At 41.8% G+C, this 18,481-nt stretch overlaps 1 protein-coding gene across 3 annotated transcripts; it reads right to left on the bottom strand.

Moving 5' to 3' along the window:
• Nucleotides 1–2,642: 2,642 nt before the first annotated feature.
• Nucleotides 2,643–18,345, bottom strand: BBS12 (Bardet-Biedl syndrome 12). Of its 3 annotated transcripts, none has more exons than XM_061142301.1 (3): nt 18,212–18,345; nt 12,989–13,051; nt 2,643–10,965 (listed from the first exon to the last, which is right to left on the bottom strand). In XM_061142301.1, exon 3 carries the CDS (start codon nt 10,947–10,949, stop codon nt 8,820–8,822), a length of 2,130 nt encoding a protein of 709 aa, XP_060998284.1. In that variant the 5' UTR covers nt 10,950–10,965; nt 12,989–13,051; nt 18,212–18,345; the 3' UTR covers nt 2,643–8,819. The 3 variants fall into 3 exon arrangements, with proteins under 3 accessions (XP_060998284.1, XP_060998286.1, XP_060998285.1); XM_061142303.1 differs by having other exon boundaries at nt 18,184–18,320; XM_061142302.1 differs by lacking the exon at nt 12,989–13,051 and having other exon boundaries at nt 18,212–18,336.
• Nucleotides 18,346–18,481: the final 136 nt, after the last annotated feature.

Below are 18,481 nucleotides of genomic sequence, written 5' to 3'. Positions count from 1 at the left end.
GTTCTTGTCCCCTCTGACGTCAATACTGTGCTAACTGAACTAATCAACTAGAGTCAGATGACTAAGATTGCCACTGCTGATAACATCGTTAATATACTAAAATTGCTGCTGTTGATGACATCATTAATGTACCAAAATCGCTATTATAGATATCATCATTAACATACAAACTCCAGTTGTTTTGCTAGGACAAGATGAGCTAATAGAGCCTCCGCAAGCCACGGACTACTTGGCCAGAGAACTGTAAACCAGACATATCCTGACTCCTGAAACTGTAATTAAAATACACCACAAGGCGATGATTTATCCCAACCTGTTCTCCCCCTTTTAAAATTCCTAATTCAAAGATCAAGTCGGAGTGGATAGGAGGCTTGCCTCCCACTGCTTTGCTTGCCGCTCCACAATAAACCCTTACTCTGCTGAAAACTCTTGCTGCCAGAGTCTGGCTTTCTGTGCCATGAGCACATGAGCCCTTTGCAGAATGTTTCTGATATTCTTCAGAGCTTAGATCACCATGGAACTAGTCAATTCTCCTGCATCCACTGTGTAAAAAAAATAAATAAAGATATCTCAACTAAAGAGAGCTAGGACAGCAGAATGGAGAGCTCTCATGCCCTGGGACAATTTTGTTGTTCAGTCTTTTAAGTCCTATCTGACTGCAACTTCATGGACTGCAGCATGCTAGGCTTCCCTATCCTTCACTATCAGAGTTTGCTCAAACTCATGTTCACTGAGTCAGTGATGCCATCTAACCATCTCATCTTCTGCCTTCCCCCTTCTTTTGCCTTCAATCTTTCCCAGCATCAGGGTCTTTTCCAGGGTGTCAGCTCTTCACATCAGGCAGCCGAAAGAGAGCTTCAACTTCAGCATCAGTCCTACCAATGAATATTCAGGTTTGATGTCCTTTAGGATTGACTGGTTTGATTTCCTTGCTGTTCAAGGGATTCTCAAGTCTTCTTCAGCACTACAACTTGAAAGCATCAGTTCTTCAGTGCTTAGCCTTGTTTATGGTCCAGCTGTCACATTCATACATAACTACTGGAAAAATCATAGCTTTGACTACATGGACCTTTGTTGGCCAACTGATGCCTCTGCTTTTTAATACACTATCTAGCTTTGTCATAGCTTTCCTTCCAAGGAGCAAGCATCTTTTAATTTCATGGCTGCAGTCACCACCTGCAGTGATTTTGGAGCCCAAGAAAATAAAATCTGTCATTGTTCCCACTTTTCCCCTTCTATTTTCCATGAAGTAATGGGACCAGATGCCATGGTCTTAGTTCAGTTTCAAGCCAGCTTTTTCACTTTCCTCTTTCACTCTCACCAAGTGGCTCTTTAGTTTCTCTTCACTTTCTATCATTAGAGTGGTATAATTTGCATATCTGAGGCTGGTGATATTTCTCCCAGCAACCTTGATTCCCGCTTGTGACTCATCCACCCTGGCATTTCAGAAGACAGACTCCTCTTCTTTCCTGGCAAGGACTCAGCCAATTTAAAGCCATGCACTCTGTTTTACTATAACCTTCCCAGCTTCCTTTTCCTCCCTATGACAGTGTTTCCCCCTCCCTTGCCATGTGGGGACTTGCACATGCCTTGCCATGGTTGCAGACCCTGAATTGCAACTCTCCACTGATCCCAAATAAACCCATCTTTGCCAAAGATATATCCAGCATATATATATCTATATATATGTGCCAAAGATATATATTTATTTCAGGTCAACAACATAAACACATAGAGTTGGGGTTGTTTTGTTTGCTGTTGCTTTGCATTCACCTAAAATGTGATGCCCAGGTTAGCTCTCAAACTTGATTACACATTTTTCCATTCATATTTCCCACCCTTTTGGAAGTACTTGTTAGCAGTTTGGGGGGCTGCAGCTCACAATGAGCTGTCAGTAACCCTTCACTCTTGCAGCTTACCACTTCCTTTCTGCTGATTCTGCATTTGCCCAGCCTCTGGGTGGGCAGGCACACCTGCAATATACAGGAATTCTGTTGCAAGAACTTTTTCAAGATAATTTTCTGAAGAACTAATTAACGCTGGGTGTAAGAGGAGTTATTTATCTTTGGGAAAATGGGCTATAATGTAGACGTAGGGTAACTGCAAACCTCTTTGTAGTCTGCAATGTTCAACAGGCAGATTGGTCTCCTAAAGACAGCAACACTGCTCTGGTGTTTTAAGAAATGTCTAGGGACTTCCCTGGTAGTTCAGAGGCTAAGAATCTACCTGCCAATGCAGGGGATATGGGTTCAATCTCTGGTCCAGGAAGGTCCCACATGCCCAGGAATGACTAAACCTGTACACAACTACTGACCCCACACCCTAGAGTCCAGGAGCCAAAACTACTGAGGCCCATGTGTCACAGCTACTGAAGTCCACAAACCCCAGAGCCTGTGCTCCGCAACAAAAGAGGCCACGACAATGAGAAGCCTCCACACTGCAACTACAGAGTAGCCCTTGTTCACCATAACCACAGAAAGCTGTGTGCAGCAACAAAGACCCAGTGCACCAAAAATATATATATTTTTAAAAGAAATGTCTATACCTGCTTATTGATAGGGTTTCTTGAAAACCCCACTTACTTAGATGAATCATGTTTATTTGAGGGACTGTCCTCAGTTTGAAAAAACAGAAAAGTTCCATGAGTAATTAAAATTTAAAGATATTTCTCATGATTATAAGAATTAGAAAAACAGCTGATAAACCATATGGTAGCATGCAGTTTTTTTTTTTTCTTTAAATCTGGAAACAAAACAAACTTACAAAACCTATATTTTTAGAGTGAGACTTCTAGTTTCAAAGGAGAGTATTTATTACAAGATCTTCTCAGTACCTACTAATATGTTCAGTTCAGTTCAGTCGCTCAGTTGTGTCCGACTCTTTGTGACCCTGTGGACTGCAGCACACCAGACTTCCCTGTCCATCACCAACTGTCAGAGCTTACTCAAACCCATGTCCATCGAGTTGGTGATGCCATCCAGCCATCTCATTCTCTGTCATCCCCATCTCCTCCTGCCTTCAATCTTTCCCAGCATCAGGGTCTTTTCAAACTAGTCAGTTTGCATCAGGTGGCCAAAGTACTGGAGTTTCAGCTTCAGCATCAGTCCTTCCAATGAACACCCAGGACTGGTTTCCTTTAGGATTGAGTGGTTTGATCCTGTGAAGTCCAAGAGACTCTCAAGAGTCTTCTCCAACACCATAGTTCAAAAGCATCAATTCTTCGGTGTTCAGATTTCTTTATAATCAAACTCTCACATCCATACATGACTACTGGAAAAACCATAGCTTTGATTAGACAGACCTTTGTTGGCAAAGTAATGTCTCTGCTTTTTAATATGCTGTCTAGGTTGGTCATAACTTTTCTTCCAAGGAGCAAGCGTCTTTCGATTTCATGGCTGCAGTCACCATCTGAAGTGATTTTGGAGCCCCCCCAAAATAAAGTCTGCCACTGTTTCCACTGTTTCCCCATCTATTTGCCATGAAGTGATGGGACAAGATGCCAAGATCTTAGTTTTCTAAATGTTGAGCTTTAGGCCAACTTTTTCACTCTCCTCTTTTACTTTCATCAAGAGGTTTTTTAGTTCTTCTTTGCTTTCTGCCATAAGGGTGGTGTCTTCTGCATATCTGAGGTTATTGATATTTCTCCTGGCAATTTTGATTCCAGCTTGTGCTTCATCCAGCCCAGCACTTCTCATGATGTACTCTGCATATAAGTTAAATAAGCAGCGTGACAATATGCAGCCTTGACGTATTCCTTTCTCAGTTTGGAACCAGTCTTTTGTTCCATGTCCAGTTCTAACTGTTGCTTCCTGACCTGCATACAGGTTTCTCAAGAGGCAGGTAAGATGGTCTGGTATTCCCATCTCTTGAAGAATTTCCCACAGTTTGCTGTGATCCACATAGTCAAAGGCTTTGGTGTAGTCAATAAAGCAAAAGTAGATGCTTTTCTGGAACTCTCTTGCTTTTTCGATGATCCAACAAATGGACCATCTTGCTTTTTCGATGATACATAATAGTATGAATACATGCAAATACAAGATTTGCAAAAGAAAAATCTACTATATGAGTTAAACATCTATGTTACCATCAGTGGCACTCATAATCTTCGTGATATTTTAACAAAAACTGAATGTTAATAGTATACAGAGGGAGAATAAAAGTATTGATAGCTATTCAAATAAATACAACATATTTTTAAAAACAGTTCATTCAATATTCAACACCGTTATTATTCTAACTTTGAACAGTCTGTATAACTGCAATGGTTATCTGTGCAAAGTTCTCACATTACTACATATAAGATAAGCACTAAAGCAAAAATGATATTCTTTTCCCAATCATGAGGATAATCAAATTACATTTTCTAATACATTTAAATTAGTCCTGTAAATAAACCAGACATTCTTTTCTTGTTTTGCTGTCATCTTATAGAAAAAAAAAAAAAAGCTTCATGTCACAATTAATGCTTATAGACTTTGGAGCCAGATAAAACCTTAGTTCAAGTTTCAGCTCTACCACCTATTATCTGTGAAACCCTGGACAAGTTTCTTAACCTTACTAGGCTAATTTCCTCAACCATAAAATGGAGAGAATAGATGTTGCAAAGATTGAGACCAGACATGAATTATGGGGTGAACTGCATCCCTATGCCAATTAACACACTGAAGTCCCAAACTCTAGTACTTCAGAATGTGACTATACTTGGAGACATGGTCCTTAAAGAGGTAACTAAGTTAAAATGAGGTCATTAGGGTGGGCCTTAATCCTATATGACTGGTATCCTGACCAAAAAAGGAAATCTGGACAAAGACAGGTAGAGGGAAGATGTGAAGACATCTACAAGTCAAGGAGAGAGGCCTCAGAAGAAACCAGCCCTGTCCACAGCTTGATCTGACTGTCAGCCTCCAGAATTGTGAGAAAATAAATGTCTGTTGTTTAAGTCATCTAGTATGTGTTACTTTGTTGTGGCGACAGCAGCAAATTGGTGCAATATATAAAGAATTCAGAAGGGTGCCTGGAACCTGGTAGGTAAACAGTAACTTAATTACTATTATTTTCTCAGAGCTCTTCTAATACTCATTTCCAAAACTACACACATAAATTCAGGTCTTATAATGTTCAATTTATGGCTAAGTAGTGAAAGAGACTTTGTTGGGATAGGCAGTTTGCCATGGGCTCTGGGCACCACTGTATGTTCTTGCTAGGTATCCAGCCCTCTTTTTCCAGGACATTTCTCAAGGCTGAATTTGCAGTGAGCAACCATGAATGATGATGTAATATCTTTCTCCAAAAAATACGCTTACTTGTGCTTACTATAAAAGTTATGAATTGCTTAAGCTCTGTGTTCCTCTCCAGTAATACAAACGACTGTGTGTTCAGGCATTCATCACGGGCTCTTAATGTCACCCCTGAGGGACTTGATAGCACAGGGGACCAACATAAACTAACGTGAAGCTCCGGTTACTTGTATAGTCCTGTGTCTCTGATCCAGGAGTCTTGACTCTTCTGCCAGTGTCTCATGAAATTTTAATAAGCTAACTTGTTAGCTTGTAAACAGGGCAAAATTCCAGATCCTGTATACTTCTTGCCAGTTTTGACTTGAGCGTGCCATGTTTCTCTGGAAAAGATGAGCCCCAGTGGGTGGGGTTAAGAGATATGGCTCCCTGGGCTCCAACAGTGAATGTTTTCACTCAAGAAGTGGGAAATGGGGAAGGGACTATGGGCTGCCTGTGCTGCCTATGTACCTGAAAATGAATGTTTGGAAACTAAGTATGTGAGAGAGGTGGGAATAAAAAAAGCCACCCAAATGGTGTGTTGGTGGTTGCCCACTCACCTGGGGTGGGAAGAGGAAGGATGTGGACACGACCACACGGTAGCAAGCCCCATGGCACAAGAAAGAGAAGAAACTGGCTGCGGCTGCTAAGTCAAGGGGTCCCCAGAGCTGAAAGGAATGCTGTCAGCAATGAAGACATGCAACTCTGAGTAGACACAAAAAGACAAGTTTTCTGAGCACAAGTTGCGCAGCTGATCAAAACCAAAAGTAAACACGAAGCACTGCTTCCTGGCATGGAGCCCTTCTCTCCCTCTAAACTTAATACATCCGGCACCTCCCTGCTGACCTCAGCGGCTGTTAAGGAAAAACTCGAGTGTGATGGGGAACTCTGAGGAAGAAAGGAACTTGAACCTTTATGGCTGATAGGTACAGGTGCCCGTGACATGCTACCCGGCAGTCCCTGAGGAAAGTGAGTACTGGGCACAGGGTGGCCAAAGGTACCTAGGGCTGCAGGGCACTGGGGAGATGCAGCGGCATGCAGAGGGCAAATAGAAAGACCCCTGGAGCCTGGGTACCCTCCAGATATTGGCAAGAGAACAAAGGAAAAGCTGGCCCTAACACTGAAATGAAGAGCCAGGAAAAAAAAATAAAAAAAACAAACCCTCCTTGCCTGCTGCCCTCTCTCTGCCCCTACCTGAGCTCCCAGTCAGGGAGATCACATCGTCTCCTGGCAACTGTTAAAGCCCCTAACGTGAAAGTGTTAACCTTCTTGGTCCATGTTCCTATGGAGGAAAAGTGACTGAAGTCAACTGATACGACTGGAGCAAATCTGGCAGAAAGGAAAAAAGTGACCCTGTGGGTGGAGCCCAATGGCCCAATTCAATGTACTATTATTATAAAAATACACAATTGGCATCGCTATGTTATGTACTTAAACTTAAATGCTCATAAAGCACCCGAGAAGATTCCACCATTCAGGGTATTGCTACAAGCAGAAAAACGAGACAGGCTTCCTGCCAACAACCACCATGCTCTACCCCATCCTACCCACCAACAGGCTGGGACTGAGTGAGTGCCTCTATACACTGATGCCTCAAATGTTCACTGTATGGGTGGTATTTAGATATTACAAGGTTGACAAGTTAGAAGCCTCTCTCAATGGTCCGACTGTGGCAGTTTTCTTCCTGACTATGGCATTATCTATTTCAAACTATTCACCAATAGAATCAACTGATAAGCAAACGAAATTCAGAATGCTGTTTGCCAAGTAAAGTTCTTTGAGACCATTTGGATAGATTCATAGCACTCGGTCCCTCTGGGAGTCAAACAAACAAATGCCATCTCCGTGCCCACCACAAAGAAGGCTCAGCTCCTTGGTAAGCCTCTTACTCACTACTGGAGGCAGGATGTGATGCCACCAATGGCAGCTCCCAGATAAGAACACATCACAAGCACAGGGACCAGGACAAACTTGTTTCAATCTGACTGATCACATGCTTCTCTTAATGTCTGAGGAGCCTTGGATTTTGCCATGTATGACAACTGAGGCTGCAATTATTGGGTGACAATACCTGTATGACTTAAATTTATGGTTAATTCAAATCAGGGAAGCCAGGTTCATTGTGATTCTGTTTGCACAAGCTTGGTTGCTCAGTCGTGTCTGCCTTTTGTGACCCTCCCTCGTGGCTCAGGTGGTAAAGAATCTCCCTGTAATGCAGGAGATCTGGGTTTGATTTCTGGGTTGGGAAGAATTCCCTGGAGAAGGGAATGGCAACCCACCTCAGGATTCTCGCCTGGAGAATTCCATGGACAATGGAGCCTGGCAGGCTACAGTCCATGATGTCACAGAGTTGGACGTGACTGAGCGACTAGGAACATACAATTCAAATCAGGTTTCACAACAAATCCTGAAATATAGTGACCTGGGCCTGTTGGGGTTACATGTGCTCATATGTGAGGAGCGTGGGCCACAATGGTATCTCCACTAGGGATGGGGGCTGCCTTTGGCCCATCTATAGCCTCCTGTAATTTTTGCAATGACACCAAAGATAAGCAAGTCAGTCAAAGCTCCCTTGCATGGCTCATTATGGACAGCAAATTATAGACTACATTCTGGCTAATAAAAAGACCTACTGGTCCTCCTTGGAATTGACGTTTGACTCAATTCAAGATGCTGGGGAACATGGCTGAGGTCAATACTGCAGACTGATTTTATCCTGCTGCTCAGAGTCCATTTTGGTAGCCTTAATTTAGTTGCTATATGAGACCAACTGAGTGGATTTGGTATGGAACAAAGTAACCTCTTTGCCAGAGTAATCAGAGTAGCCAACACTCCCATGAAAATTCGAGTCTGGCCTAGAATTGTTGACGAGTGAGTTGCTGGAGGAGGCTCTCCACCATGGGCTCTGAGTCTGGCCGAGAACTGTTGAAGAGTGAGTTGCTGGAGGAGGCTCTTCACCATGGGCTCTGAGTGGCACTTCATGCATTCCCAGTGTGCTATGGCCTAGCTTTAAGCAGCTCATGTCTCAGGCTTGTGTTTACATGTTTCAGGCATGAGGAAACAACTACTGTTGGACAAAGAACAAGATGTTTCTGCTTAAAAAAAAAAAAAAAAAAGATGTTTCTGCTTACTATAAAAGCAGTGGCGACTCCAAGCTCAGTGTTCTTCTGCCAGAACACAACACGCTGAGTGTGCTGGTTTTCATCAGGGGCCCTTTGTGTTGCTCTTGTGGGACTTAGAGAAATGGGGACCTGACAGAGACCAACCCAAAGCTCTGGGTACTGCTTTTGCTATGAATAATAAAAGTCCTGTCTCTGATCCAAGCATCTTGTGTATTCTGTAGCATTCCATGAAAAGTTTAACAGGCTAACTTGTGAGATTATAAGTAGGGTGAAATCTCACATCCTGCACAATTATTGACACATATCAATTATCTTCTTCTTGGTAAAAGCTGACATTTCAGATACTGAGACTTAACTACTGGAAAATTTATTGTTAGCATGACATGTTACCAAAGACAATTTTCCAAAGACTTAGCCAATACCTTTACAAAAATAAAAAGCCTTCTGATTCCTGTGAACTTTTCTGTGTGTGTGCAAGTCCAGTGATAATTTCACTGTCTGTCTGAAGTACTAACAATACTAAATCCAGAGCTCGGCGCCATGCCTCAATCTTTGGTGTAACAACGTCATAAACTCTTGGAATTGGTTCCAGCTTATCTGAAATGCCTGAATTTAAAATTACACTATTAAGTTTACTATATTCATTCAAGATGTAAGATGAAGGAGAGCCAGAGTCTGCAGCATTTTGTAGATGACACTGAATGGAAGTGGCGGCTTCAGAGTCTGAAGAGTAAACAGCAGTGTTACGCAGGAGAGTTGAGAGGTACCTGTGCCATCCATCTGCCAGGCTTTTAAGCACCGTAGGTCTGTACAGTGCTGCAGATGAGGCCAGCCAAGAGGAAGTGTTATGCAGCCATCCTGAGCAGCCTTGATTTCCTTTATTCACAGACTGTCCTGCGAGACTCTGAAGATGGGTAAGACACAAAAGCTCAACTGCGCCACCTCCAGGGAAGACCTTTTGCTCTTTCAGAGCGTAACACAGACGAGAGGCACAAGTCCAGAACCGGTCTTCTTTGGTTTGCATCTGGGCAGTGACTGGGCTAGTCAGCACTACTGTAACCAAATTAATTCCTTCTGTTTTTAACACGACTGTCATTCTGCTGATCCCATCTACAGTGTCAGAGGGAACGCTTCTCCACATGGTCACAGAGACCCCACTGCCCACACAGTTTTCATTCATGTGTGTGATGTAGGCCACCTGCACTGCTCCCGAAGCCTCTGCGAAAGCCTGCAGCACACTCTCAGGCACCGATCCAATTACCAGCCGCTTACTATCTGTGCATTTTTCAGCTAAGCGTTCAGACACATTTCCTCGTGCCAGGACAAGGTTCACATTGAACTTGATTAACACTTGTAGTACATGATCTGTCCACAGTTCTTCTGAGCTGTCTTGTTGCACCTTCACGCTTTCCGACACTGTTTTAATATTTGTAGGCTTATTAAATCCCAGATGGCGGTAATTCTCAGTGAGGTCACCCTCAACAAGAACTATACGGACTGGCTGATTCTGCAATTCCTTGATCAGAGTAGCACGGGACACTGACAGAACAGTGATGTATCCTGGACAGACACAAGACAAAGTGTCAGGTAAGCCCGGTAAGCAACAAGTGAAGATTCTTGAAATATCAAAGGGGAGCAGCACAGTGTGGCCGCCTCGTCGCATGCCTGCATTCTGATGCTGCAGCCGTACTGCTTCGGCCACTAGCCTCATGCTGCTGGGGTCTCCGTGGCTCAAACCCACCTCCAACTCTGCCAGATCGCCACATCTGTAAGTCTTAGGAGCAGCTACACTAAGTTGTTCTAGAAATTCACCTGGCTTGCTTATCCATTGATGATGATCTGTCCTACTAAAATGTCTACTGTGGGTTAGGACTGACTTTCGGCAGCGGGTATCTGTAAGCAGGTTGTTTTTCAGAGTTTGAGGAGTTTGTGATGTGTTCTCATCTGCTTCAAACCTAGTCTGAAGCCTAAACAGTTGAGGTGATTTAACAGGTCTTCCAGAAAGCCTGCAAAAGGCCAGTGACTGAGAGGCAACATCTTTGAGATCATGCTCTTTCTGGACCAAACCAGTACCTGAAGGGATGTGTAGAGAAGGGTCCAAGCTGACACTAAGTCCAGAAAACGTTTCTGTGCTGTCTATATGGTCATATACACTGTGGACAGGCACTTGAAGCGATTCTACCTCTTCAATGCACGAATTCAAGCCTTCTGACATCACAGACACTATTAATGAAATGGGGACGCCCAGATGAAGACATTCTTCAGCAGCACTGCTCCAGGCACCAACAAGAAACAAGAGAGTACTGGTTCCAGTTCTGTATGTCTTATTTTGTGCCTGAATTGCTTCACTGAGAAGCTGTCCTACTGCACTGGTTAAATCCAAACTTTCAAGAAGCCTTACTGCTGAGCTAATTAACACACTTTCATGGCACTCTTCGTCTATAATAAATTTGGATGATTTTACTGGGCCTAGGAAAGTTCTTCCTGTTTCAGCAAAGGATGAAAGTTGTTGCAGTCCCGTGTGCCTTCTTTTGTTTATGACTCTGCAATCCATCACCAAGAATCATCATCTGCAAATAAAATTAAAACTTGGAACTTTATTCAGGGTAATTCAGGGTTCTAAAGGATGCTTATTAAAAGGAAAATAAGATATGGTTCCTGCTTTTGAGGAGTTTCTGATATATGTAGTTTTCATTAAATATGGCCAGTGCAATTACACAGCATTAATGATAAAGGCAAGGGTGTGTGGAGGAGGAACACTTCATTCAACGGGGGAAGTGGATTATAAAGCAGGCAAGAGGCAATACTTCCAGAAGAATGTAATGCTGGACGTGAATAATTTGAAATAATTAGCAAGCTGAAGGAAGTAGTAGTAAATACACTATATGTGACAAAAACAATTTACTGGGATAACACATGTAATCTAGTTTCACGGGAATATAAAACAAGCAGTAAGACAAAGAGATAGAAGGAAAGAGGCTGAATCATGAAAGGTAGCAGGCACTGTGTCAAACCTGATCCTACTTATCATGGGAAATATGGAAGTGTTTTAAGGGGAGAAGATGAAGAAACACCTTGATGTAGTGTTTCAAAGCACATACTCTGAATCTAGAAGTCTGGGTTTGAACTTGTCTCTACTGCTTACTAACTGTGTGGCCTTCAGCAAGTTTCTTAACATCTCTGCCCTGTTTTCATATCTGAAAACTGAGGATAATAACAGAATCTACTTCATAGGGTTATTATAAGGTGTTAAGTGAGTAGATAGTTCTTAGAATAGTGCCTGGCACATAATTAGTGCTTATGAGTACTTACAATAATACATTTATAACATAAAATTAAGCAAACAATATTAAAAATAAAATTAAAAATATAAAATGATAACTTTATTATTATTATTATTAGTGCTCTGGATATATTACCAGTCTGGTAACAGTGTAGACTGGATTGGATGGGTGCCAGACTGTGGGCAGGGAGGCCATGGTTATCCAGATGAGAACTGTGCAAGAGGGATGGAAGTGAAAGGATGGATTTGGTTATTGATTAGAATATGAAGTGGAGGGAGAAAGTACTATTTAAAAGGAAGTTTAAGAGCAATTAGACTTTTTCACATAATATTTCAGAATTCATATCCAAAATTAGAGGCAGAAGTTATAAGACGAAGTCTTTAGTCCAATAAAAGAACTTGTTAACAAAGTACCCTCCTATTGATAAGCCATCTGTAAAATAACCTGAGTTGTGAGGTACGAGCTCTTAAAGTACTAGAGCTAAACCTGCAGATAACATACACTTCTCTTCCAACTCTAAGCCTTTAATTTCTTTAACTATATATTTTTTATTACAATCTTTTAAATTCAAAATATCAAAAAGCAAACAACTCTCAGAGTCTTGCTTTTCCTCTAATGCTGGTCTCGGCACTGGTAAATTTGTTCCTATACTACTGAGATGCACCTCTGAAGCTGAAGAGTACCACAGTTCAGATACATCTCAGAATCAGCAGAAAGTCACAGCATAACTGTTGGTCAACAGCAGCTTCCTATATAGGCTTTCAAGGGCTAAGGAGAAAAGCCAGTACAGCCCAGGAAAATACATTAATATAACAAATTGTTTGAACTTGGCTTCAAAACCTCTTCTGTGAAATTTTCAATTCTGTAAAACAAAAATAAAACTCTTGATATATTCAGTTATGTCTCTAGACAGCATCAATGTATACTCTAGATATCAAGAATGCTGAGCCCCATCCCGTCTTACAGTTCCCTGATTTTACCATATTTTTGCTGTCCTCTACCCCAGACAGGGAAGACTGAAGGCAGGAGGAGAAGGGGCGGCAGAGGGTGAGATGGTTAGGTGGCATCACTGACTCAATGGATATGAATCTGTACAAACTCCGGGAGATAGTGAAGGACAGGGAAGCCTGGCGTGTTGCAGTCCATAGGGTCGGACAAAGAGTCGGACACGACTTAGCGACTGAACAACAAACCCATTCATCAATTCTCTACTTATCCAGTTTAAGTGCCCATTTGCCAGTTATTACAATCACTCTCTAGTATATGCACCCTCAAAGTCCTTCTCTTTCTTTTGGTTCATCTTACTCACCTTGCAAAACCACTAATCTTGATGAAATCCAACTCTGTCTACTCCATGCTTACATTGAGGCAGCTGAAAATAAACAGAGAAACAGCCAACCACGCTGACTGGTGTCATTTTAAGTTCCTGACTTCAAACTGTAAGTGGCCCTTAATACTGCCTGGCAATCTATTTTCATAATCCTTTTCTCTTTTATTGCTATTAGGTTCTATTTTCCAAAGTTTCATTTACCCCTGAATACAAAGGATATTTCACATTTCTTCTAAAAGCTTTATGGTTTAAAAAATTCATCTAATGTAAACCTAGCCACTTTAAAGTACACATTTCAGCGGCACTTTGAACATTCACAGTGTTGTACAATCACTAACTTTATTATCTTGTTCCAAAACATTTCCATCATCCCCCAAGAGAAAACCCTGCAGTGTTAGCATCATGCTTCTGAAGTTCATCCACACTGGAGCATGTGCCAGTATTCCATTCCTTTTTATGCATGTAGGTCAGAGACTATCATTTTGTTTATCCATTCATGGGCATTTGGATTGCTTCTACTTTTGGATTACTGTGAAAAGTGATACTAAAACATCTGTGTACATGTTGTTTGAGTATCTGTTTTCAATTCTTTGGGGTAGGTACACACTTAGGAGTGGACATTTGGTAATTCTGTATGTGTTTCTGTGGAACTGTCAAACTTTTCTGTAGCAGCCAAACCATTTCACTTTCCTACCAGTAATGTACAGGCCTTTAAATTTCTCCACACTTTTGCTCTATTAGTTTCCTAGGTCTACTTTACCAAATTACCCACAAATGGGTGGCTTAACAACTACACATATTTACTATCTGATGGTTCTGGAGCCTAGAAGTCTGAAATCAAGGTATCTGCAGGGCCACACTCCTTCTGAAGGCTCCAGGGAAGAATCCTCTGTGCCTCTTCCAGCCTCTGCTGTTCCCAGAGGTCCTTGGCTTTGCCAGCACAACGCCAATCTCTGCTTCCCTTTCACACTGGTTGCTTCAGAAAAATTTGTTGAAAAGATAAGCTTTAAAAGCCAAAACTTGCCTTTTGCTTTTGTTTTTCATTTCTAAGACATTTTGGGAGCTTACTAAGTAGGAGGCAGTTTACCTGCGTCACAGAATGTAGTCTTCACAACAACAATATGATTAACTTATTACTGTACTGTAATTAACACACACATATATAAATATACTACCATTAATCTTTTAATTATGTACAAAATGAATAATAATTAAATAATATATAAAATTTTACAGCTAGTAAGTAAAAGGTTAAGAACAAAAATCCATGTTTGTCTAATGCCTAAGTCCCAGGTTATTAACTACTATACAATACTGCTCTCTGGGGGCCCCTCTATCCAGCATGATAGTAACTCACTCTCTTTTGTTAGAATCTTCCACTGCACTTCCCACTTCAAAGCTTTTATGCTTTCTTCCAAGCCTTGTTCATACGCTTAACATGGATAAGCCTTTTTTTTTTTCCTCTCAGGTGTCAGTGTCTCTGTTTATGGTTTCTATACTATGCTTTCTATACTGTTTGTTTATTTGGCTCCGGGCATGTGGGATCTTTAGTTGGAGCACAAGAACTCTTAGTTATGGCACAGTTCCCTGACCAGGGATTGAACCCAGACCCCCTGCATTGGGAGTTCAGACTCAGTCACTAGAGCATCAGGGAAGCCACTCTGCACTATGTTTAAGTCACAGAATGTCACTGACTGTAACCATGCTGTGCTCAGTTGTGTCTGACTCTTTATGAATCAGAAATGCCAACCCACTCCAAAATTCTTGCCCGGGAAATCCCATGGACAGAGAAGCCTGGCAGGCTACAGTTCATGGGGTCACAAAGAGTTGGACACGACTTAGCGAGTGAACAACAACAACAACTAAAGTACTTGGTTTAGAACACTAAGACATGCAAAACTTCTCAGGAGTTGGATTTTTAAAAAACTTAATGTCTTCTGAACAGGTATGATCAGCTACAAAATCAAGAGTTTGCCTAGCTCCAACCCATACAATGTGGGAGACCCAGGTTCAATCCCCGGGTTGGGAAGATCTCCTGGAGAAGGAAATGGCAACCCACTCCAGTACTCTTGCCTGGAAAATCCCACGGACAGGGGAGTCTGGTAGGCTAGAGTCCATGGGGTCGCAAAGAGTCAGACACGACTGAGTGACTTCACTCACTTTAATCCATTTCCAATACAGTCTAATCATTTCAGTCCACTGCTTAAAACCTCCAACCTGGAAAATAAAGCTTTTATACCTATCTGTCACAGGAGTCCCTTATCAAAATAATCTGAAATCCTTACACTCCTCTGTTCAGAATTCTGCAAAGCCTTCCCATTTTACTCAAGTGAAAGTCAAAAAGTCCTTACAGCGTGTTGAGAATCTGTACTTCTCCCCTTTACCTCTCTGTCTCCTACCACTCTATCCCGTGACCACTCTGTGCTGGCCTCCTTTCTGTTCCTGGAACATGTAAGGCATGCCTCCTACCTTAGTGTTTCTGTTCTGCTTCTTCCCTCTTTCTGGGATGCTCTTCTCCAAGAAATCTATGGTCTCACCATCTTTATATTTATGCAAACATCCCCCTTTCAACGAGGTCTGTCCTGAGTACCCTATTTAACAATGCAAACTCCTCTTTTCCCTTATGGAAATCCCTACATTCTAGACTCCCTTTATCTGCTCTAATTTTTTTCCCATAACATTATCACTTTATAAATCAGTACAGTATATTTACTTAATTTACTATCTATTGACTAGTCCCTCTCTTGGAAAGTAATTCCCAGGAGGGCAGTTTTAGTCAGTGATGTACTCCATATACTGAGAACACTGTCTGACATATTACAAGTACTCAATAACTATCTGACAGGCGAATGAACGAACGGTTATCACCACATTTATTATCTCACACTTGAGTACAGAAGTGAAACAAGATTAAACAGATGCCATTGTCAGCATTCCTCAACCATAAATTTAAGGTTCAGCTGCCCTTGGAGTCAACATAATTCTTATTTGGCACTTAGTTGAGGTCCTTTAACTGCTTCCAAAGTGTTCCTCCTTCACATGGTTGTCAGCATTAGCTTTGAAAAACACAAACCTAATCAGATCATTCCACTGCCTAAAAACATTTATCTTAGAAAAAAGAATCTTTACTCCTAGCTTGATATATCTGACTTCCAGCTAATTTATAAGACTAATCTCTTCCACCTTTCCTTATAAACCCCATGATCTCACCACACTACAACACACATGTACTTCCATTTTTGCACATGCTATACTCTACTCTGAATATCCTACCCTTTCTTCACCTTGGCAAATGCTATACATCTTTCAGGACCTAAGGTCAATGCCTCACTTTTTAGTATAGTCTTCTCCAATTCCTCAAGGAGAAGCAGTACCTCCTTCTTGGGCTGCCAAAGTACTTTCTATATACATCTACTAAGGTGCTTAGCATCCTGAATTAAAAATGGTGTGTTTATGTCTGTGCCTTTCTCCCCCACTACTTTGTAGCTTCCTTGCCTTCATTCATCTTTATACTCTACACTCAGTTCCTTTCAAACTCACCCAATAAATGGCATAGTATGTGATACACAGGAAGCATTAAATAAATGTAGCAGATTTAAGAGTGATATGGGTTTAATATTTTTTCTAGATTAATATTATTAATGTTCTAGAGTAAAATTAGATTAGTAACAGCTATTTTTCAATGCTGAATACTTCCTAAGACCTAGAAACTGCAATCTACACCCATAATTGAAAAATCATTTTCACTATAAGTTAATATCCCAAATATAAAAGCCTAAATTATAAAATGATGCAAAAACAGGTTAACACATTACTCAGTCTTTTAACTGCCATGAGATCAAACTTGATCCAGCAAAGTCTAAAAATTACAATTGTTTCCACTTGGTCATTTATTCATTTCTGATTTCAGAAATCCCTTTAATACTAGTTGTAAAGATAAAGTGTATGTCCTTGAAACCAATCAAGAGCAACTTTCTCAGTGAGATTAATGGCCTGAAAAATCCATATATACTATAATTAAGTGACTGAACATTTTCTTAATTCACAAACTATGTTGAATTTGCATCATTTTAATTTCCACTGGGGTACCTTTACACATAAAAATCACTTCTAATACTAGTCAGCCCACCTACTTTCCAGAATCCTAATGAGTTTCTTTTCCCAGTCAATGATTACAATGCATGTAATGTGCCTGGGATATAATGTAAACAAAACAAGATGTTGGCTTTGGAAAACGTGCCATGTTTCTATTTACTGAAATAGAGAAGTGATTTGGGAGACTACTTCAAGAATATACTTTGCACATTTTTCTTTCCTTACCTTCAAGAAGATAAGGGAGATAAAGGGAAAACCCTATGCAAAAGTTAATTCTTCCTGAATCCAGCGCTGGAGAATCCAGAATGATTTTTAGAAGTTACTCTAGAGAAGGCACTGCAGGAGGTATAGAGTCCAGGCGTGTAAGCAATTAAGCGTTGGAAGTTTTAAGAGACTATCACCTCTTCATTCCTACTCCCCAAACTTAAGCTGGCCCCTGACTAGATTCAGACCTGGGCTGAACCAGTAAGTCTGGCCCTCAGGACAAGAATTTGCTTTGGACATCTAAATCTCGACGGTTACTGACTCAAATGGATTATCAGGCTACCTATGCTGGACTCAAGTGAAGATCTATGCTTGAAATGGTCGGAAAACCAGCCAAATCTTGGTAAGAAGGAATCTTCCCAATGGAACATTTGAAGGTGATAATGTGGTGTTGGTGGTGTGTGTGTGTGTGTGTTTTGGGGGTGGGGGGGAGCGGTAGAAAATGCTGATAGGGACTGCGCATGGGTCCAACGTGCAAAGAAACGCTACAACACAGGTAAAAACTCTTTCCTATGCCAGGAGTTTTCATGTGAATCCCAAGGGCCCATGCACACAGCACGCCTCTCCTGTAAAGAAATGTTGCCAACTAGGCCAGAATCCCGGCAAACCACGGAGAAGGGAAGCGGTTAAAAGCCAAAGCCCACGCACTGTGGAGGCTGAAGGACGTCTAGCGGCGCAAGCCAAAGGCAGTCCCCTTCGACTCTGGTAATCTGGCCGGATGGTAAACCTATACGTGCACCAATTTACTAGGCCCTAGAGCCTCATCCTTTCCTCCAGGCCCCAAGAGCTCCCTCACATCTCCACCAAAGACTTACCACTTGGTAGAAACACCTCCCTACTAACCTCGCTCTCGTCTCCATCCCTACGAGACGCTCCCCGACATTCTGCTGGCACTGGGAAGCCAAAACGCCAGTGTAAAGAACCTTCCCTTACGCCTCGTATTTTGCGCAAGCGCGCGGCGAGCCCAGCTGGGCGGGCTGGTAGTTTTGGTTGCTAAGAAACCAGACGGAAAGTTCCTCTTAACGGTAGGCGGGGAAAGGCAGAGCATAACGCTACTGGTAGAGACTAGAAAGAGGGGGCGGGCCTCGAGGGTCTTCTTTGCTGATATTGGGT

The sequence above is a fragment of the Dama dama genome, chromosome 5 (assembly GCF_033118175.1).
Source record: "Dama dama isolate Ldn47 chromosome 5, ASM3311817v1, whole genome shotgun sequence".
Taxonomy (NCBI): Eukaryota; Metazoa; Chordata; class Mammalia; order Artiodactyla; family Cervidae; genus Dama; species Dama dama.
This window is presented reverse-complemented; position numbering and strand designations above follow the sequence as displayed.

Excerpts from the sequence above, each read along its gene's own strand:
- BBS12 (XM_061142301.1), bottom strand. The coding sequence starts at position 10,949 with ATGGATTGCAGAGTCATAAACAAAAGAAGGCACACGGGACTGCAACAA.